At 40.3% G+C, this 23,432-nt stretch overlaps 1 protein-coding gene across 2 annotated transcripts in view; it reads left to right on the plus strand.

Moving 5' to 3' along the window:
* Positions 1–23,045, plus strand: part of PGAP1 (post-GPI attachment to proteins inositol deacylase 1) — a 62,788-nt gene extending 39,743 nt beyond the window's left edge. For both annotated transcript variants that reach the window (XM_090045196.1, XM_090045197.1), the window contains exons 22-27: positions 120–317; positions 8,578–8,713; positions 9,586–9,636; positions 10,691–10,914; positions 11,928–12,032; positions 13,487–23,045. In XM_090045196.1, coding sequence (XP_089901322.1) covers positions 120–317; positions 8,578–8,713; positions 9,586–9,636; positions 10,691–10,914; positions 11,928–12,032; positions 13,487–13,625 — 853 coding nt within the window. In that variant the 3' untranslated portion in view covers positions 13,626–23,045. The remainder of the gene's footprint in view (positions 1–119; positions 318–8,577; positions 8,714–9,585; positions 9,637–10,690; positions 10,915–11,927; positions 12,033–13,486) is intronic.
* The last annotated feature ends 387 nt before the right edge of the window (positions 23,046–23,432 follow it).

The raw sequence follows: 23,432 nt of genomic DNA on the forward strand, positions 1-23,432 counted from the left end.
CCTTTAACTCAGATTCTTTTCATGTGGATCTTACTGAAATGTAGCTATAAGAATGACTACATTTGGCTTGTAGCAATGATGAAAAAAGATAACTAATAATACTTTCATATTTTTGGCAGGTTTGCTTGGTTTAAAGATGTATGGGATGCACTGTTCTTACCAGAGATGGATACTGCTGTGCTGAATAATCAGGATGTGTGGTTCCCTCTTGTGTCCCTTGTTCTGTTTTTTTTTGGGACAGGCATTGCCTTTTGGGGTGGCATACTCTTCTCTTCATCTCTAAGGCTCTTATCTTCTTTGTGGTTAGCCTTGACAAGGTAAAACAGCATAATACTATATGTCTTTGATTTGTTTTTTATTTTATTTTGTCCATAAGAATTTAAGATGTTTCATACTGGGTCAGACCAATAGGAGAGTACTGAGCCATATCTAGAATGATCTGTTGCCTACAAGACCCTTTCCAGCATCAACCACTTATTGGTTTAGAGAGGCCAGGGGAAACATTCCCAACCATTCTGCTCTATAGCTATTAATAGATTGACATCTATGAATTTATCCAGTCCCTTTTTGAACCTGGCTATGTTATCTGCCTCTACGACTTCCTGTGGCAACAAATTCCACAAATTAACTATGCACTGCATACAAAAAAGTATTTTCTCTTGTCAGTTTTAAACTTGTCACCTACTAATTTCAGTTTGTGCCTCCTAGTTTTAGTACTCTGTCACTTGGTGAACAATAGTTTGCTGTTCACTTGGTCCATACCCTTCATGATGCTATAGACCTCTATTATATACCCCTTCAGCCTTCTTTCCAAACTGAAGACCCCTGGCCTTTTTAGCCTCTCTTGGTAGGGCAGTTGCTCTAGGCCCCTGATCATTTTGGTTGTCCTTCTCTGTACCTTTTCTAATTCTATAACATCCTTTTTGAGACGTGGGGACCAGAACTACACATTTTTTTCAATATGTGGGTGCACCATGGATTTGCATAATGGCATGATGATTTTCTCCATTTGTTTTCAGTTCCCTCCTTAACGATGCTAAATATTTTATTGGCGTTTTTGATCACTGCTGCACATTGAAGTAATGTTCTTAAAGAACTGTGTACAATGACTCTAAGGTGTCTTTTCTAAGTCGTAATGGCTAGTTCAGAACTCCACACTGTGTACATAGAGCAGAGGTAATTTTTTTCCAGGTGCATTATCTTGCAGTTGTTGACATAGAAGTTTGTCTGCTACTCTTTTGCCCACTCACTTAGCTTGGTGAGATCTTTTTGCAGCTCCTCTCTGTCAGCTTGGGACTTGACTACTTGGAACAATTTGGTGTTGTCTCCAAGCTTGGAGATTTCACTGTGCAGCCTCATTTCCAGATCATTCATGAAAATGTTGAACAAAATATGGCCCAGCACAGATACCTATGGGACTCCACTTTTGACCTTCCTCCATCCTGAAAAGTGACCATTTACACCAATGGTTTTTCTTTTTTTTCATTTGTGGACCCCTAAAAAATTTCAGATTAGAGGTGTGGACTCCTTTGGAAACTTTCAAATGGAGGTGTTGATCCCTTTGAGTTGTAAGTGTGGGTATTCACATACTTTTGATTGATCATCATAATCTTTTGTGGACCTCTTAGGCATAACATCTGTGGACACCCAGGGGTCCACAGACCACAGGTTGAAAACCACTGATGTAGACTACCTTTTGCTTCCTATCTTTTAATCAGCTCTCAATCCACAAAATAACCTTCCCTCTGATCCTGGGGTAGCGTCCCTTTGGTGAGAGATTGCACTGAATGTGTTTTGAAAGTCTGAATTTATTTCACTCCTCTAAACTCTTTTAAGATAATTCATAAATTGTGTGGATGACATCCTACAGAATAGTTCAACCAAATCCGTTCCTTGACCATCAGTGCTTTCCAGTAATGTTACTAATGCAGTATTAGGATCATATTATGTCTTGTTTTGCATGCTCATAAAAGGAGGCATAAGCTGATTCTTTCTTCCTTCCGCTACCTTTTTGTTTCCAGTTTTCTCAAAACAAAAATGCATCCTTCTTGTGTTTCTTCAGGAGTAGCACAATAATGCAAACAGCTGTGGAAATAGATCTTTAAACTTAGAATCTAGCCCTTAGTGTTTAGTATCGGATGCCCTAAATTATGAAACACACCAAGGAGTTAGTAAAAATTATTCAGATGTGCATTTAAGTCTGCAGGAAATGTCATTTACAAATAATGTTTGCAAACTACTTTAATCTGTTTTTAATGTAAAGAATATTAAAATATGTAAGAAGAATAAAAATAATTTGAAATAATAGAACAGTAAATAATAGAACAGTAAACAGTGGATAATATGCTTTTAATAATTGTACACTGACATGGTCACCTGCAAGGTGTGTATGTGGGGCATCAGAAAATTAGTTTGGTTTTATCTCAGTAGGTACTCTCTGAGCAAAGAGCAGGTTCACCATATGAACCTTTTATGAATATTAACACTTTTGACTTTCTGTTCAGTAGATGTGTGCTCTGAGTTACTGCCACATCTCAAGCATGCATGGTGTCACTTTTCAACTTCGCTGTACTTAATGTTAATAGAATATAATATTCATCTCAAGTGATATAACTCCTGCTCTTTAGTTTGTAAGGCTCTTAAAAACAGATTCCTCTTAAATTCCTTCTTGCTCTTCTGTTTTGGCTGAAATATGTGAATGCACGCTATATTTGAGAACATTCAGGATAGAGGCATTGAAGTCAGCAAAACCCACACTGCGTAGTCTGCTCTGGTGACCAGTAAATTGATGCACTCTGTTCAGAGTTTTTTTTGGGAGGGGAGGGGGTTACTATATGGATCCTCCAACACAAGTATCTGATCCAGTACCTCCAGTTGTCTTGGCTCCTCTTATCTGCTGTTCTGTCTGAGCTTCTCTGAATTTTATTTTGTTCTCCCACATAGAGTTTGTCAGGGATGTTGAAGATATGATCCAGCCCATGGGTCTCAGATCAACCTCATGTACCACATGTAGGTTTGGGGCAAATCCATATTATATCCACAGACCAGCACCAGAGCCAGCACACAGGACTGGGGTTGCCTGTGCTGGACCAGCCCTGTATACTGGCTCGAGCATACAGCCAGTCTGTGGGTCTGCTTCAGCCCATGGGGCTGGATGAGCTTGGTATCCTTGGTTTAGATGATGTTTGGTTTCCTTTTTGTCCCATAGCAGAATACACGCATCTTTAGATGTTTTGCACAGCGTGCCTGATCATCATAATCTAAACAGAGAAATTCCTGTATATTTTTCTTGGCAGATTGCCATGTTTTTTTGGAGGACTTTCTTTGTTGATACCTCCATTTAGTCATGCTGTTATCTTGTTTGAACATATGTTATATAATATAATATCTTTCTCTTAAGAACCAAGCTGTTTGCTGTCTTTGGTGTTGAATTCTTGCTATTATTCACCCATAGTGAATCTTAATTCCAGATTAAGACCAACACTGTTCTTTACTACGTTCTGCATCCTATTGTCTTTGACCTTTAAGGGCATCTCAGAATTCAAGGTGCTTTATTGATCTTTCATCTTCTCTGATTCTCAGAAAATCACTACATCCAGTTCTACCAGGTGAAAATGTTTGTTTTGTTTTTCAGTTCTTATTCTAAAGTAATTTTTTTTGCTATTTTTAATGAGATTGTCCACTGAATTTTCAAAAACAAACTTTTAAAGAGGTTTTGTCTGTGTCCCCACCTCTTTTCCATGCCCTCTACCCCCATTCTCTTTGTTGCTGTTATAACGCTCCTCAGACATTAGGGCTGGAAGGGACCTCAGGAGATCATCGAGTCCAGCCCCCTGCCCAAAGGGCAGGAAGTCAGCTGGGGTCATAGGATCCCAGCAAGATAAGCATCCAATTTACTCTTGAAGGTGTTCAGTGTAGGTGCTTGAACCACCTCCGCTGGCAGACTGTTCCAGACCTTGGGGGCTCGGACAATAAAGAAATTCTTCCTTATGTCCAGCCTGAAACGGTCTTGCAGGAGTTTGTGACCGTTCGACCTCGTCATCCCTTGGGGCGCTCTGGTGAACAGACGTTCCCCCAGATCCTGGTGGTCACCCCTGATAAACTTATAGGTGGCCATCAGATCACCCCTGAGCCTGCGCTTTTCCAGGCTAAAGAGTCCCATGGCTCTCAGCCTGTCATCGTAAGATCTGTTTTCCTGACCTCTGATCATGCATGTGGCTCTCCTCTGGACTCTCTTAAGCTTCTCCACATCCTTTTTGAATTGTGGAGCCCAAAACTGGACGCAGTACTTCAACTGCGGCCTCACCAAGGCCGAGTACAAGGGGAGAATGACGTCCCGGGATTTGCTCGAGAAGCATCTATGGATGCACGCCAGCATTTTGGTCGCTTTACTAGCCGCAGCATCGCATTGGAGGCTCATGTTCATCTTGTGGTCAATGATGACCCCCAAGTCTTTTTCTTCTGTAGTGCTAACCAACGTAGCACTGCCGAGCCTATAAGGGTGCTGCAGGTTTTTCCTCCCAAGGTGGAGAACCTTGCATTTTTTGGTGTTAAACACCATGAGGTTCTCGTCTGCCCATTTGCTGAGCTTGTCCAGGTCAGCCTGGATCACCCGCCTATCTTCTGGCATGGATGCTTTGCCCCAAAGTTTGGTGTCATCGGCGAACTTGGCCAGTCCACTCCTGACTCCAGTGTCCACATCATTAATGAAGAGGTTGAACAGTATGGGTCCCAGGACAGAGCCTTGAGGGACCCCACTGGTCACAGGGCACCATGATGAGTGACTGCCATCAATCACAACCCTCTGGGTCCGACCACGAAGCCAATTTCCCAGCCAGTGGATCGTGGTGGAGCCAAAGCCACAACTGGGCAGTTTGGCCAAGAGGGGATCATGGGATACCAGATCAAAAGCTTTTTTGAAGTCAAGATATATGACATCAATCTCTTCTCCCTTGTCCAGGTGATAGGTCACCTGGTCATAGAAGGAAATGAGATTGGTCAAACAAGACCTACCCGCAACAAACCCGTGCTGGCTGTCCCTTAGAATGTTAGCCTGGGCCAGTCCCTCAAGGATGGCCTCCTTAATAAACTTTTCTAAGATCTTCCCCAGGATAGAAGTCAGGCTAATGGGCCTGTAGTTAGCCGGATCCACTCTCCTCCCTTTCTTGAAGATCGGCACCACATTGGCCTTCTTCCAGTCTTCGGGCACTACACCAGAGCGCCAGGAGTTTTCAAAGATCCATATGATCTCTCAAAATCATTTCTGACCTTTAGGGTATGTCTAAATAAACTGGCTTGTGTATCTCCACTTTGTACTGTCCTATATATCATAGACATACTCTTTGTTATATCAGTTTCAAAGAATCAGAATATCTGTTCCTGTCCTTCCTGATATGACCAGGAAACATCTGTGCTGGAAGAATGTTTCTCATAAAATGAATCTTTTTGGGACTCTGGATTCTATGTTGGATGTTGTCGCGGGGCACTCCCGCGCCCTGCTCCTAAGGAGATGCCCCAGGAAGAGGAGAGGTGTAACAGGGCACCAGGGTGCCTGCTACTAGCAGGAGGAATAGGGCTGCTGAAGCACCCTGGAGCAACACAGATGGGGGTTGCTAGGGCAACCAGGCAGGTCATGTGGCCAGGAGGGGGCAGGGCCAGGCCCTTATAAACAGCTAGGCCCAAGCCTAGCTAGCAGTACCCTTCTGGATGCCACAGGAGCAGGAGCTCTGTGGCTGAGCTGAGCGGCCAGAGTCAGGGGTTGCAGCCTTACTTTACTGACCGGCTGCAATGATGCTAGGGACGAGAACACCCTGATGAGAGGTAGGGCTGGGAGCCTGAGAGGGGCTGAGAGTTGGCTTTACGAGCGGGTAGCTCTTTGTTGGTTTTGTTACAGCCGTTCGGGCTTGGCTTGAGTTATAGTTAACCGGAGGACCGGGTGAGGCTGTAGGGGAGCGAGGAGGCCTCAGCGGGGCTCCCCAGCAGTTTGGGGGCTCCGGGTGCCCAGTAGGGGCACAGTGCCAGGGGGGCACAACGGTTTGTGCCGGAGTGGCACGGAGCACGGGGTTGGACCCCGGCCCGGAAGGGCGGCACTTTGCCCAGTGGGGCAAAAGACCCAAGAAAGGGTCAAGGGGGCCAGGCATGGCTACGGCCACCTGAGCCCCAAGCGCGGGAGGCGCGCAGCGCGGAGAGCGCGGTACAGGCCCCAGAGAGGGCGAGGCCCGGAGAGGGCGCAGCGCGGAGAGCGCGGTACAGGCCCCAGAGAGGGCGAGGCCCCAAGAGAGGGCGCGGCGCCGAGAGCGCGGTATACAGGCCCCAGAGAGGGCGAGGCCCGGAGAGGGCGCTGTGCCGAGAGCGCGATACAAGCCCAGAGAGGGCGAGGCCCGGAGAGGGCGCAGAACAGAAACGACCCAGGAAAGGGTCAAGGGGGCCAGGCACGGCTACGGCCACCTGAGCCCCAAACACGGGAAATCCGCAAGCGCGGAGGACGCGGCAGAGACCCTGAGTGGGGCCGCAAGCGCGGAGGACGCGGCAGAGACCCTGAGTGGGGCCGCAAGCGCAGAGGGCGCGGCGGAGACCCCGAGAGGGGTGAGAGGAGCTAGGGAGACCCAAGGGCGTCAGGAATAGGCCAGTGGGTGAGAGCCCGGCCCAGGGGCGCCAGGCAGGCGACGAGCCCAGGGCGCCAGAGGGAGAGCACCCAAGGGGCAGGGGACCAGACAACGTCCCCCGGCACAGCTGCGAGGCTTGGGGCGTGCTAAAGGGGAGGTTTTGGAGGCACGCATTTGCCCATAAGGCTGGGGCGAGAGTACCCCCCACTTTGGAGCGGAGGTGATACCATCAAGGTGCTGTTAGGTGCGAGTAGGCAGCCTCCCATTTTGAACCTCAACAGCAAAGACGTGGCGGGCGAGTAGAGGGTGTCAGACCACCCTAATTGGCACGGCAAAGGGGCGCTCGCGAGCTCACGGCCGCTCGCAGGGCCATCCGTGACAGATGTGTAATAGCAGATACTGCCTTTCTATGATAACCACAAAGATTTAATGACTGATGAAAACAATTATATAAAGTTTGATATACACTAAAGCAAAGTAAAAAAACAAACAGACAAACAAGTAGTACCATATTTACTTGAATAGAAGAAGACCCCTCCCAATAATGGATTCTATATATGAAAAGTTTATAATTTTTTAAAATATATTCCAAGTATAAAGTCTAATTATTGGAGGCTTGCTTTGACTTTGTCCCCCTCCTGCTGCTACAGCAGGGAAAATAAATATGGAGGGTGGAGGGGGGGTCAGGTAGCCCCTTGCTCTCTGTTTTTCCCCCAACTTTTTCCCCTAGCAGCTTCTTCCCCCTCTTCTGTCAGACCCTGCTCTTCCCTGAGCACATGGAAGTAAGCAAATTTGAAAGCAATAACCATGAAATTAAACATAGTACTTTGCATATAGTATCTATGCACTTGGTTTATCCATCACTTAGAATTTATGCATGTTCCCTTCTTTTGTTAAACTTGCATGTTTTAGCACAGGTGCTCCATTAACACATTTTTAAGCAGGACTTTGGCACCTACTTATATGTAGTATAAAGAATGCATTATATTAGTCAAAAGTGAAAGGCTCGTGATTTATTTACCACAGTTCATTGGGCTTGGCCCCACTCGAGTGAACAGAGTCAAAGTGACGCCACAGCTCGGCACTACTCAGTATGTGCATGTACTCCAAATACCCCCCACAAAGTATCCCTGTGCTAATTAGCCCCCACTTGTGACTGAAAGTGGGTGTTCTTATCACAAGTCCTGGGGTGCTCCAAAAATTCCTATGTAGGTGAAGAACAGGGCAACCTGATATGGCTTCACTCTGTGGAGAGCAGGGCCACACTAATCATATGTGCCAGGCTGAGAGAGGAGGCAACAGAGGGTTCTGGGTGAGCTGTATGCAATGGTATGGCTCACTGTGACTTGTAAAAGAGTCACCAGTGAAGGGGGCTACACTTAATTGCCACTACCATATATATGTTATTCAGATGGGCTACATGAACCTGTTCTGGTGGTAGTTTCCCATCAGCTTGTTTTGCCCAATGTGGGCATTGGGTTTTATAGTCATGCTCAGCGTTGGCTGAATTCAATCAACTTTGTAGTTGGTTTCCATTACTGAGCACATGCTGCTTTTGGCTGCTAATGACAGACAATGTATTTAGTGAGATTTCCTTGTATGTGATTTTTTTTTTCCATACTAACTAGGAGAAAAAGCCTTGTCTTTTATTTGAGTAAACATGGTTACTTATTATCAATTATGGCATTAAAAGATTATCAATTTAATTTGTCTGACATTCTTGAACAGATGGAGGTATGAGATAAGGGGGAAAAACTGACTGCTAAAGAGCAGCTCAGTCTAGCAGTTTGCCTGTGTGACATGACTGATTAATATTATTCTAAATTTAATTATTAATTTCTAGTAATGTAAAGAAAAACCACAGCCTAATTCACTACATAATTTTATTTATTTATTTTTTTAAACCATTCATAAACTAGAATCTGATTTTTCTTTCTGTTGCAGTAGACTAACAGTAATTTTGTCATTCTAGACCCTCTGGGCTTCCTAAAGACAGCAGGTTGGTCACACCCAAAAGATCATGTGTGACCATTCTTCTGGTTTTCATTAGCTGGACCACCTGTGGGGCATTTGCTATATTAATTATTTATCTTCACTACTTGTTCAAGGTATTCAAACAATAAAGATTTGATCCAGTATCAGTTTTAAAGTATTTAGGGAAACTATAGACAAATTTGCTTTTTCTGGGATTTTAAAGATATTTGAATTAAATAACTTTATTTTGTAAAATCCCAACTTAACTGATGTACTTTACAAACCAATGCTTTTTACTTTTATTTATCTGATAATATTTCTTAAATGAGTTATACACTTTGGCCTCATACCATTGTCATTTGCACAGCTATCTAATATGGCGAGTCATGTAATTCTAAATATTTCAAGCTTTGAATAACCTTCATTATAAAGTCCAAGGGCCTCTTAAACCCCCTCATTGGAATTTTAATAGGAAAGAGGATCTTAATGTGGAAATTCTGTAAAAATCCCAACATAGAATTTTCCCCAAATTTTTCATGGGTGAAGAAGAGGGGACAATGCACACACCCACATAGTGGATTGAGTGGCTGAGAAGTCTCCAAACTCTGTGGATTCCCTGTGGCCCAAAAGAGGTCAGTGCGATCTGCATGAAGGCTCTGTGTGTCCAGGAGTCCCCAGAGTGGGAAGCAGACAGGAAGCCCCATCACATGTACACCTTCCAGAGAACCTCTGGAAATGGAGGCATCTTTTGAATATGTTTTTAAGGGATTCGTAGGAAAGAGGGAGGGGAATTAAATAAACAAAACTTAGGTAAACAAGAGGCCAGGAATATGCAAAATTTTGGGAGCTTTCCTTAAGGGAGTGCCCGGGGACATTGTTGGTGTTACAGGCCTTAGTGGAACTATGCTCCCAGGAAATAAAAAATGGGGGGTGGGGGGCCAAAGACTACATTATAGGTTTATTGTGTAGAACAAATATAAAAGTAAATGTGTCTGTCTTTTCATAGGTTGTTAAACTACATGTGAATGTAAGAGTAGAGCAAAAAGTTCTTAATGCGGTAAGTCCATTTGGCAGTTGTCCTACTTTGGCAATTTTAAACTCCATGGAAATAAGCCTAGAAGGAGATGAACAGTCTAGAACAAGGTTTAGAATCCCATTTTCTGTTGCAGGCTGTTGCTTGTTACCCAGCCCCTACTGCAAATCCTACCTGCCCCTCCCAAACGCTGTGGAGAGAATTCAGAACAAGGCAGACTATAGAACCCTGGGGAAGCTTCCTCTGCTGCTCTGACAGGCATGCTGCTGATTCCCCGAGCTGGTATGGACTGGATTCAGTCTTCATGGGCTGGATCTGGCCTGCAGGCTGTGTAGGTTGCTGACCCCTGGTCTAGAGCTCTCAGCTTTGTTGGTGACTGGTCTGGTTTGTTAGTGTAAAAGAGGAAAGAGTAGAGACCCTTGAGCAATCTGTTTCATTATTGTCTGTATTAATACTATTGTAGTCCTGAGATCACTAAGGTAATACCTTTGGGTTTTTATATTGTTGATAAGAATATGAATCTCAGGCACTATTAAGCACTTAGAAAATATCAGAATAATTTTTCTTTTGTATCATTATGTAATCAATGATAAACACCCTTTGCTACTTGGGAAATATCTTGCTAAATTTCCTTTTCTCTCATTTTTGAACCTTTGTTTCACTCCTGCACGTCCCCTATTCCAGCTTGCATGGTCTTCTCCTTTTTTCATGTATTACTGTCTTTCACCCACTTTCTTTTCTGTCCCCTGTATTCTGGTTTTTCTAGGAATTCCATTTCTTCTCTCCCCTTCTGCTCCCCACTTTTAGGTCATTTCTGAATCCTTTGCATCCTTCCTCCCTGGACTCGTATAGCCACTCTCTTAAAAAGAGGCTCAGTAGTTAGATTAGGTTCAGTTTCTTGAGCTTCTCTCTTTGTGGCTTATTAGAGAGCCACCATTCTGGGGTCTCTAAATTTTGGGCTGGTTCTGAATAAATTGCAGTTTTTTATTTTCTGGAATAAAAAATGGCACACTGCTGTTACACTAAGATTTGTATTAGTCCCATCTTCCTTCTCCTAACAATTCATGGTTTTTTGCAGGCTCCAAAGCACTCAAAAGAAACTTCAAATAATGCTAATAAAGAATTGATAAAGAACTGCTGTTCAGTAGATCGAAGTGGAGAAGCAGCAAAGTCACTCGCCACTAGTGCAGTTGCTGATGAAGTCGTAAACGGTTTTAATATGCATGTTACAGTAATCATTTTACTCACATGGATCATGTTGCTCAGTTTTCCATCTTTAATTTATTGGATAAAAAATCTCAGGTAACATTTTAAATTGCCTACAAAAAATAATCAGTATTATAGACTGCTTAGTACCTAACTCCCAAATTACTACTGTTTCAAATTTGCAAAGGTTCCTTGAGTATTAATGATTTGGTCTATGACAGAACCTAAAGGCTCTAAATGAATAACTTTATAGTACTAGGTATCCAATCACCAGGGACAACGAGGAGTGGAGCCATGGGCAAAGGCTCCAGTGCCTTTCAGAGACCACGGTCACCCGAGACTGGAGAAGATAATAGGGGCAGTTTCCCCTTCCCCTTCCCCCCCCCGTAGACCAGGAAGGAAGAGGAGGAACAGCTGCTTCCTGCTGGCGCCTCAAACACTGGAGTCCCTGATGTCAGAAGCAGGCAGGAGGCTTTTTTTTAACTGTTCCCTGTGCTTGGCTTCTGGGCACTGGGAGTCAAGCACCCAGAGCAGCACTGACCCCTGCCTACTTTTCACTCCAGAGACCCCAGAGCGGGAAGAAGGCAGAAGCCTTTGGTAGTGCCCCGTCTGCTTGGCTCCCAGGCACTAGGAGTCGATCAGAGAGAGCAGTGCCTTGAGGCCTCTGTCTGCTTCGTACATCAGAGTCTCCATGAATTTCAGTGTGAGAAGCAGACAGCAGGCCTTTGCCACACAAGTCCAGTTCCCCTGGGAACAGAAGACCTGGGGTAGGCCATACTTTCCCCAGACTAGGATCAGCCTAGTCTTGGGAAGGCTCAAGGAGCAGGGCAAAAAGAGACTTTTGCAGACTGAATGCTTGTTCTTTTCCAACTCGTGGGTTCATATCTAGCTGTGGAAAATTTCCATCACTAGAAATTAATGTTTGTTTGTGGCCCTAGCCTATTGTTGCTTATGTGGAGGATAATCCTACGTGGGTTTTTTTATTCACATGTGATTAACTGTTTGTATGTTGCCACATTGTCCTTTTGACTGTTTTAACTTTTACATGATAGAGTGGTTAAAGAGAGTGAAAGTAATGTTACCGTTTGCTCCATTCACTTCTTTTGCAGGTACAATATTAGACTTGATCCTGATCCTTGTAGACCTATGGCTATTATCCTTGTACCCACTTTGGGAATTCTCATGAATTCAAGTACTACTAAAGTAAAATCAAGGTACCATAGCTTTATTTCCAATTTTTGTATAGGCTCTCCATCTGATATCAAGCTTCTGTAATTTTCTTTGCTTTTAATTACTCTTCCACTTCCATTCTAAATTTTGTTTGCAATGTGTAAAAGTTTGTTCAGCTCTCATTAATATTCATTGTACCTTTATAGTTAAACCTTGAAATGAGTGGATACCTTTTAAAAATTCACACAAGTCTGCTGCATCTCATTAAATCTAACAGATAACTTGTGTTTGCCAAGCAGGATATCAGTAGCTTTGAATTGACACCTGAGCAGTCTGTCAGATCAAGATCTTATCTCTTAGCCTTCCCATCACGATTCATTTATTCTTAACAGTTCTTTGGGAATGTTATGAATTGTCCTCATGGGAAAACTTTAAAAATAGTATAAATTATGGTATGAATTCATATCTCCTTACTTGTTTATACTGCTCTGACTGTTTTGGACACACTTTCCAATGTAAGGGTACCTTTTTTATAGTGTTACTTATGCCAAATTTTGGAAGCTATTTAAACTAAACTGAAAAAAGCTGCTCAGAGTCAGTGTCCTCACATTCCAAAATTACAATGTTCTGGCTGGAAAAAATGTCTGTGTAGACAAAAATTAGTAAAAAAGGTTCATGAAAAACTTAGTGTTCATGAATAATAAATGGTGTTCAAACTGAAATAGCTTGCTTTTGTTGAACAAAATAGCATAGGAAATATTCAGCTTGACCTTTGCACCTCGTGAATAGTTTCAGTTGAGAGCACAATGGCATTTTTATATGTGCTACTGATGCAAGCTGCGCTAATTAAAAGTACTTGAGACTGCATTGGAAGCAAATGTATCAGTGGCAAAGCATGTGTCAGCACTGAAAAATGGCAGTGATGCACTTTGAACTAAAGCACATCGAACGTGTTTTAGTTCAAAGCTTTCCACCATTTTCTCAGAGCTGATGCACACTGACTCGCAGCTGCCAGCCAGCCCATGTCAACTTACGTGTTTGAGCAGACTCCCCGCATGTGTAGGGGTGCCAGTAGAGCAGGTGCAGGGCAATGAGTTTTGTGAAGAAACATTAGAGTTTCCTGGCCCATTTGTGCCTTGGCTTCCAACTAGTGCCACTTATGTCAGGTGGTGTGAAACATTAAAGGTGGGTGTGAAACTATTACAGAACATCTATTTTCCCAACTATTAAAATCATACACATGTGAAAGTGGCTTTAAAGTAGTTGCAAAAACAGATTTTACAAAATGAAAGTTAAAAAGATATTTTCTTGCTCTTAGATAAGCATTTTTGTGTCCCTTCAAGCTGTTGTTTTCACTGAAAGATCCAAAATCTTGGAATCTTTATGTTAGTCTCTAAAAAAAAAAAAAAAAAAGTGCAACGGTGTATTTGCAGATGTTTCTCCTGCTGTATGACTAGGTTATAACAAGCATCAAACTGTTGGTCTCTTTTTATCACAGTAAACTGTTGAAGATTGCTGCGCAATTTCCACTTCCTTTGTCTGTTGCTGTGGTGGCCTTCGGACCAATGCACTTATACAGAGTACCATACTTTGTTATTTTTTCTCTCCTTCTACATGTTTTATGTTGCCTTGTATAATTTTCAGTTTACCAAATGAAATAAGGAAAAAAGCCCAGAAGCTGAGATTTGGAAATGGTGGAAGTTGAAATCTCTAATCAACATAATTGAGAGAAAAAGACAGAAATATGAATGCTTTTTGCAAGCTTGAAGTTTTGTGAAATCAGAAAGCTTGTTGTTGTGGTCTACTAAACAGGAAAATTGATGAAAGAATTACAATGTATCTGTGCACATAAATTTCTTTTTAGTAGAGAAACACTTTTAAATGTTCTAGGTTTCAGTAGACACAATACTCGTTATTCACATTGCAGAAATTTTGATATTTAATTTCACTTGATTTCATGTTGAAACATGTTTTTTCTCAGAATGCCCTATAACATATATGCATTGGATTTGCATTTTTTTTGAGTTGCAAAATGTGGTGAGTAAAATTCACAAACAAATTTCAAGTGCACTGTGAGTATCACAAAAAACAACATTGCCAAGAATACATTTACACATTTTATGCCACATTAACAAGCTACACAATTTACCCTTTTTTGTCTGTAAGAACAGAATATATTGCTTCTACAGACCTGTTTCTAACAAATCAAATGTTCTATCTATGTTTATTGCACATTTGTGAGATCGCTGAAAGTAGTGGTGGACTATAAACTTCACCCTTTGTGTGAGTGGTAAATTACATAGCTTTCTATTCAGGAAGGATACCAGCAGATTCATGAACATTTCTCTCCAATGTTGTTATGAAACATTACCAGTCTCCTCCAGAAATGGTCCAATTCTGAAGTTCTCTGAAGATTTAGCTACACAGGAAAGTTGGTGGGCAGTAAGGCAGCATGTAAATGTACAAGACCCTAGCAATTCAGTATTAATGTCCTGTGTGGACAGGGTCACTTCCATTACTTTGAGTGGAGGAATCTACCTCATACTTTGTACACTAAAGGCCAGATCCTGTTTCACTTATTAGGTGTGTAAGGAGACCTTGGCCTCCAAGCAGTGTCCTACTCTTCTGGAGTCCCTGAAAAAAAGTTAATATGCTTACTTTTTAAACATACCATCATCTTAGCCTTAAGCTTAAGGCCCCTGCCACACATTACATATATTACACAATTGACTGGTTAATTGTGCAGTAACTATAGACCGACAAACTGTGCGAAGTAATCATCATGCCACTAACCAATTCCCTGTCAAAAATGGTTGGGGGGAAGCAGGTGGGGATGGAGCACCCCCCCACCCAATCCAGGCCAGCTCCCCCTTCTCTCCTGCTGTTTGGGGTCTGGGCCCGCTCCCCCCCCACCGACCCACTCCCCTTTCCCCTGCATTGGGCCCAGGCCTGTTCCCCCACCATGTTACCTGCAGGGAGTAGGGGTGGGGGCAAGGCTGGCCTCTTCCCTGCCCCCCTCCCTCCCCCCCCCCCCCCCCCCCCCCCAATCCCCTGTGTCCCCACCATCATGGTGGTGGGCTGCCTTCTGTCAGAACACTTCTTCGTGCTTTGGATGTTTTCCAGTCAATCAGAGCGTGAATAAAGCATTACAGACAGACAGGCAGACTTAGGCTCTTATAATATTAGAATACAAATGTTTCCAGGTATAAAAAGAGCCAAACAGCTACAAAGTTAGTGCTTGAAAATGGGTAACAGCTCTAGAGCTGTTCTGTATCCAGCTTTAATTTAAACATGTGGCAGGGACCTAAGTGTCAAAAAGCAGCAAGCAAGAGGAGAACCCAGCCTTTGTTAACTTTTTTTTTCAGGGACTTGAGCAGGGTGGACCAGGATTGTATTTAGGTGCCTAAATGGATTTAGAATCTAATAGGTGAAATAGGATCTGGTCAAAAGTGTCAATGCAAACAACAAGCATGAAATAGCTTGATTGGTTGTCAGTTTGTACCCTGCCTTACTATGCATTAACTTCCTTGTGGAGACAAGTTCTTAATAATAGGGGGACATATTTGATCATGTTAATTAGCTCTAGAAATTAGCATCCTGGTATCATAGCATCTAGGTAACAACTAATAAAATGATCAAAAATGGTTATCTGTGATGTGTGGAAATGCCTCACTTTGGTTAGCATGTTTTCAAATGGAAAAACCCTCTGTTTTACTGATTAAAATGATCTATTCCCCTTGTAAATCTGATGGGTTGTTTCTAAGCAAAGAAGGAACAATTGCTTGATTTTTTTTTTCTTTTCTTTTCTTTTCTTTTGTGTGTGTGTGTACTTTCTCTCTGGTATTCCTGACAGATCTACTTGCAATCAGTTAATTTACAGCATATGCTTCATGCAGCAGGAGAGCTAAGCCCATTTTTTCTATTGTATGGAATTGTTCTTACCTGAAGTGCCTCCATTTAATTCCAGCTTGTTTTTAGAACACAATTCAGTTGAACTGACTGGAAAGACTCATACAGGTTTCAACAGCAACTTTCCAATCCTGAAGGAATTTGAGACAATATTTTGCAGCACCTTGCTATTTTTTCAGCTCACAAATAAACTAGCTGTTCACCCTATCCATGTATCATAAAGACTGCTTTAAGTATACATCTTTTAAAAATGGTAGTTAATGGTACACTGGTTCAGTATCTTTTAATCTAGGTGCTAGTTTTCTAATCAAAATGTTTAAATACTAGACTGTGTATTGTGTTTATAAATCAGAAAGTCCTCTGAACAAAATTACATGAAATATAGCACCTAGCTACAAGCAGCTGTATGTACATATACTTGTAGCAGAGTTCTGCAATCTCTTTTTTTTCTAGAATTCCTATTCAGATGAAAAGGAATAGAGTAGCAAGTATTTTTATTGTGGGTTAATTGTGTGGGTATATCTTGGGTGAGAGAGAACAGTGGAACCAGTAGAGTTTGCTGAAATTAGTCCAGCCAAGTAACTTTCCAAGAAATCTGCAGGGTGTTTTTTTTTTCCTTGAGGAAAACTTATTTCTTTGTGTATACAAGTTTTCATTGCCATTTATTGTATTGCATTGCTTTGAGTTTCATTGTTGTTTATTATGTTGTCTGAGTTTGACTTTTGCCATCCTTAGTTAAATTGAATAGTTTCCTACTGGCCAAGGAAGATCCATTGATTTCTTTACACCTACTGCTATGACTTCAATGGGGCACTGGTGAAATGAATTGCTATTCAAAGTAATTGTGGGAAAAATGCTCGTGTGCATAAACTGAGTTCAGGATATTTATTTAAACTTTACAACAGTTTGCCATTTTCATGATTGTATCAGCAGACTCTGAAACACACTGCCATAGCTCAGTCTAAGATATCTTGTTTTGTTTGATATAACTTTTTTACAATAAAAAAGACAGGAGGGTTCATTATGGTCACGGAGTATGACATTCTTTCTGTCACAGGCCATAGAAATTTCCATAGTAATTCCTGCCTCAATTAAATTTAAAAGCCTGGTAGAGGGGTAGGGAAGATACTAGACTATATATTTTAGAAAGATATCCTGCGTATAATTTTAAGACCCCAGTCAATGGAGAATTTCCCACATCCTTTGATGTTCTAGTGGCAACTTCCATCATTTAAAAAAAAAGTTTTATATCCAGTTTGAATTTTACTGATTTCAACTTCCACTTGTAGTTACTGTGTCTTATGTAAGAACCTTTTACTCTGAGTGGTAAATCTACAGCGTATAGACTATGACTAAATAGCCTCTTAACCTTCTTTTCAATCAGCTAAATAAAATTGGTTATTATTAGGGCTTGTCTACACTGCTACTTGAAATGTACCCTGCCCACTCAATCCCACTCTCTACACTCCAAATCCCAAAAGTAAGGCAATGTAACCATTTTGGAGTGGCTCTGAGTATGTGCCAACAAACATGCCCAAACAAGACTACGTAAGCGTGGCTTTGAACATACTCTCAGGGCCTCTTTAAGGCAGCTACATTCCCTCATTTTGGGGACATGCCCTTAATTTCTTATTGTGAGTGATTTGTAACTGAGAATTTACTTGCAGTTTTTCTCTGAATCCCACATGAAGTATTTCAACATGCAGCTTGAAATTTCATACATGGATTTATTTGATCTTTCAATACCAAGTCTCCAAAAAACATGCCCCTTTAGGATATGTCAAGTTGAACACCTAAAAACCGGAATCCAAAGCCATTGCCTGGGCACTTTAAAAAAAAAAAAAAAATGCTTTATGCATAAAATAATTTTCCAATGAGTTATTTTCAATACTGAGACATTTTTTGTTGGCACATCCATCCTTCCACACCTGCCCCTGTGCAAGTTTGATGCTGTTACAATATTTATAGAAATTTGCTTCCATTAATGTAATATTTAATGATGTTTGTCTTTTGTTACTAAAAAAGACAGTGTGGTGGCCAGTACAAAGAATACATCTTTTGATTAAGTACCTGATTACATTTGTGTTTCTTTTTTGGAAATAAATTGCTGTTTTTTGACAGGCCCTGTATTTACTGTTTTTTTTGTCATTATACATCATTTTAACCTGAAACCATTAGAAATACAGGTGTACCCACTTTCAGACTCTGAATTGACTCTGTAAGGAATAGTATACATAGTTGCAACACATTTTATTTATATATTTTATTTCAAAGTTTGTAAAACAATTCTTGGCATGTATTGTGTGAAATATCATTTTAATTTTTTTCAGTGGTTCCAGTTTGTTTCTAATTTAGAATATATTCACATTTAGAGTGGGAGGATGTGAAAGTAGTTTGAAAAGCAAGGTAACTTGTGATGTATTACAGGAACTCTCGCTCAGGGTTAGGATGGGCATTGGTATGCAGAGAAATGGGGCCAAAGAATTAGCCATCTACCTGAAAATAGTGTCCTGCAGTGCCGATTACATGGACTGGGACTGTTACCCCTTTTACATTAGTGTCACTCATGTATCATGCCATCCATTAACTTCCCTGTTTCTCTGTCGCTGAAAGGGATAAAAGCTGCAGGGAGAGTATTGATGTTGCAACATGTTTTGCTTACAGGTTCTAAGTGGATGTCTGCCAAGTTTAGATGGGAGCATGATGCATAATATAGATGTTCATTAGATGTTGTTTTAAGCTTTCAGAAATAGAATGAAAACAGGACAGGAACACTCAAGCAGCAGTTGCTTTAAGTGTATATTTTTAGTTAAGTCAGGATTTTCCTGGGGTTTTTTCCCTGGGTGTTCTTAACCTGGTATCTATAATCTTTCTGGTCAGTGTGTTCAAGCATATGTTTGTTTGTGCATCTGTGTGTCGGAGGAGTGGGGAGGTTCTCTCTTTGTCTTTTTGTCACTATTCCGTCGCATTGCTCTAATAATAGCTACGCACATATCATCTTTGTTAATTGTAAAGAATTTATATTGACTTTATCTGCAAATTGTCAAATAGGGTATCTCCATAACCTAAAGGAATAGTATCCAAAAGTAGTATCTTCAGTTTTGCTCTATGACTGGGCTCTTGCAAGTTGTGTCTGAACTTCTTAGAATAGACTTTTGTTTTCAAAAAAATAGAGGCAGCTGAAATTTATTTAGTTTTAGTCAGGTTTAATGTTCAGCACAGTTCAATTTTTGTTTTTAGTGAGCTGATACAAGTAGCAAGCTACTGCACATTTAAAAGTGAAAAGTACAATAAAATAAGACTTAGAAGTACAGTAAAAACAAGTATTCTATTTATAGTGTATAGTAGAAGAAATGGGGACTGCTCTGTACATGAAGCAATGGTACGGAACAAAACAAAATGTAAATTAACTGCTTGGTTATAGATGAGCAAATATAACTAAATTTGTCTGATGAAAATAATTAACAAAAGAAAACTGCTGCTTTCCTTGACTTGGTTCTTGACAAAAACTCTGATTTTTAGAGAGTCTGGTAATAAAAACACATGAAAAGTCAGGTGATAAGTTAAATTCAAATCTACTGTATCTGCTGTCTACACTTTGATACAATATAAATATAATTTATGCCTGTAAGCATTTATAAACAACTTGTCATGATCACTTTTTTTATAAGGTGTTGGGAGAGAACATGTGCATCTGGACTCCAGTAGTCATAGTTATCAGATTCTGCAGTGTAATAAAACTGCTGTGTGCTTTTTTAGCAAGTTTATACAATGATGCTGCAGCTGTTATAAATTGCTAACTATAAAACAGCTTAAAATCTTGAGATTTATTTTGTATTTCATGTCAAGTGTTTAAGACATGTTCAGTTTTAGTGTTAGACTTTTTACATTCTTTTTTGGAAAATAACTGAGCTAGTTTTTATAACACTTAGCACTGTCTTGTAAACTGTTTTAAAATGTTCATTATGTTAGGAAAACATGCACTTTTGCCACCAAAGCTACATGCAACTGTTATATACCTCTGGTTATTTGTGCCAATGAACAACATGTAACAACTCCACACTGGGTTAAAGTAAAATCATTTTTCTACTTTTTTTTAAACTGGAACTTTAGGCATTCATAATAAACATGTATTTAAAATCTTTAAGTTTATTTGAAAACCTTTTACAATTGCAATACTTGGTTTGATACATTTACTACTTATGACAGAATGCAGTCAAACTTTTTATTTAAATTATTCACTATAACGTAAATAAAATGTATGAATTTGTACCTTGGTTAAAAAAAATGCTACTTCTGTTTTTAAATCCATTTTAAATGATTTGGGGGACAATCCTGCAACCTTTAATCAGGCCAGACAGAATTCTGTAAGATGCTTAAGCACAGACCTTAGTTATTTGCTTAAGTACTTCAGAGAACTGAAGCTTGAGCAGGGACTGCATTACTTAGCCCTTTTTAACTTGATTTGAGACTTAGCTCTGATTCAGCTCTGATGTACATAATCTTTAATTAGAAGCAATCCTACTACATATTGTGATTTTGCAAGCATCTCATATGACCTACGTTGGGTGGAGCTTTTGCAGGCTTAAGACCATAGCTGTAAGGATGGCTTACAAGTAAAGATTTCTAGTACTATCCCACCTGGGCATAGGTATCCAAATACTGTTAAATGTCATACCTATGGAGAGGAACACTGACAGATGTGTTCAATTTCTTTAACATCTGTCCCTTGGATTGTCAAGGTATTGAAGCTTTGTGTGATCATTGAGATGCCAACAAAGGTTTCTTTTCCTTTTCCCAAAAAACTAGGAGAACATTTTATATTTATTGTAAATATGAAAAAATGCATGAAACATTATGGTTTGTTTGTTTTTTTAATCTTACACATTTATTTTAATGGAAAAAACTGGCTTTAATATTGTTCCATTAATTGTGCAGCTTGGAGAACAATATTTGAGACGTCACTAGTTAACAACTGTAACATTTTACAGCACTCTACATGACATGTAATCAAAGTGCTGCCAGATCAAAATTGAAAAGGACTTAATACTTCCTCACTGTGATTTTTGAACTGTTTGGTGGGGCAAAACACTGTGCCTTAAATCATTAAATTAACACTGCAATTGTAGCATTTATACTTCTGTAGCCTTAGATGCCATTGTGAAAGTCCATTTCAAATTGTCCAAAGAATGTTTTGTTAAATAGGGATCATGCTGCAATTTGGTTTGGGGAAGAATAAGTTAATTTCTGAAAGCTTCTTTACTGTAGCTGTAGCCTTCTCAGAAACCTCCATTACTTTTTAACTGTGCTAGACTTATTTAATGAGTTTTGGTTTTGGCCAACCAAAATCAGGAAATTCAGAATTTTAATTGATGCTATATTCTCAAATCTTGCTATTATGACAGAAAAAGAAAAATAGATGATAAAAAAAATTGAGTTTTAACCTTTAAGTGTACATTTGGGGTGGGGGATGACCCCCCCCCGGCCCCTCCCCAATTTTGATTACATGTAATACTTGCGTGGGGTTTGTTTTTTTTTTTTTTAAAGAAAGTTCATTTCCTTTCCTTTCCCCATGCCCCTCTGGAGACCTTAAAGCTCTAGCAATTACAGAAAGCATTGTTTTTTAAATAGTGAAAAGTTAATATCTGGGTGTTCCTTAAAAGGAAAAGCAAAGAAAAAGGTATATTAAATAGTGAATCATATTTATGAAGAATTTTTTTACATGTAATCTACAAAGGATATAGATATTTCCTTTGCAGATGAATATGTCAACAGTTTTCTTCAGAAACATGATATATAACTGGAAAGGAGTTTTATACATATTCTTTTTTTTGCCTCTTTTGATAAGTAAGAGGACCTGAAATGCCTGTTTTTGTTGTAGCTTGACACTTTGTAAAGTTTTTCAGGAAAGTAAACCGGCTTTTCTAAGTTTTGCTGTTGGATTTACTTGGAGATCTCTTAAAAAATAAATAAAATAAAAAAATTAACATTCCTAAACTTCAAATAACATTTTTCAGAATTGTAAATAGCATTTCTAATTACTGAATTTCTGATATAAAAACAACCTTTTTTGGGTGGGTGTGAACATAAAAACAACCAACCAATCATTTGAATCCTTGATGTTTCCCACTGAACCCTAAAAACCATTCGAGCCCAATAATTTTTCTCTGCAGTTAACCTTTTACTTTATTGTCCAGACATCAATATAGACTAATGATCTGCACAAAACCAATTAAAACTTTTTTTTAAATCCTGTCACGAGTGCTTAAAAACATTTAAAAATAAATTATGTTGGAATGTCATCATTTTGAAGTGGTCCCATTGACTTTTATGGGGGGGGTGTCAGTTTGAGATGTATGGCTGCTTTAAACCTGATGTTACTGTTTTTGGTAGAGTTAACTCCAGCAGTTTTAAGTTTTTAGAGACATTGTTGACAGGGTCTTAAGTATAATTGTGTGACTGTTGAGGCTATAATCAATTTTCATTCCTTATTAAAATGATTATAATTGAGTTTTCAGATACCATTCATGCAGTATATGATAAAGTTTAATCATTAGGACTGATCATGTGAGGTGCTAAGTAGTTCTGGAATGACACTGAGTACCTTTTATCTCCAGTTGAGGTCCAAGAAAGGCAAATGCTGCCAGCACCCCTCAACATCATGCTGTTAGGTACCAGTACTTTCACCACCGAAGTCAATGACAATTTGATTTGAATGGGAGCTAGTTTGGGACCTTCATGTGTTTTGTAAAGAGTTCACTGTTTGTGGTAGGTACTTAGAATTTAATTTTTATTTGTCTTTCTCACATGAATGTGCATGACTTCTGGAGTACTTTTGTACAGCATATTGTGCTAAATACACCTTATTTTTCTGTATATTTTTGTATGGTGTACTACCGTTGCTGCATTAATATAAATGGTTGTAATTCACAAAAAGTGCCACTTATCAGTCATACTCTCTGTAGAGTGTTGTGAACGTGTTACCTGTGTTTCTACTTCACAAATGTGCTAGTGGGTATAGTGGTGAACATTTTGCCTTCAGTCTTTGCTCAGGTATTCATGTGGAGCAGTTTGGTGCTTTTCTTTCTAAATTGTAATATTTGGTATTCTGAGTATTCAGAAAATAAAAACAGTGAACAAAAAATTAATTTGTGTCACTGGCATTACTTTTAACTTTGCCTCCTCTAAAGAGGGAGAGTAGGATCACTATTGGCTGTCTTTGGGTGTCAAACCAGATGAGCGGTATGGCGGTCCTTAGACTGGATCCAGTGTGCAGGGCTGGTCTGATGGGGACATGGCGAGCAGCCCAGGGGTGGAGGGGCAGGGCTGTAGGCCCTGACCCTGGACCACTTGGGGAGAGTGGAGGGCTGTGGATTGGGAGCAAGGGGCTATGGGTCAGGAGTGTGGGGCACCTGGCAGGTAGGGGCCCCAAGTTGGGAGTGAGGGGCCAGGTTGAGGAAAAGTTTGGGGAGCACTGCCTTAGCTCTTCCACAAGCATCTTAATGGCAGTGCCAGGGCTGCTTTATTAGGGTGGA

This window comes from Crocodylus siamensis, chromosome 4 (assembly GCF_052110815.1).
Source record: "Crocodylus siamensis isolate JL-2025a chromosome 4, ASM5211081v1, whole genome shotgun sequence".
NCBI classification, from domain to species: Eukaryota; Metazoa; Chordata; order Crocodylia; family Crocodylidae; genus Crocodylus; species Crocodylus siamensis.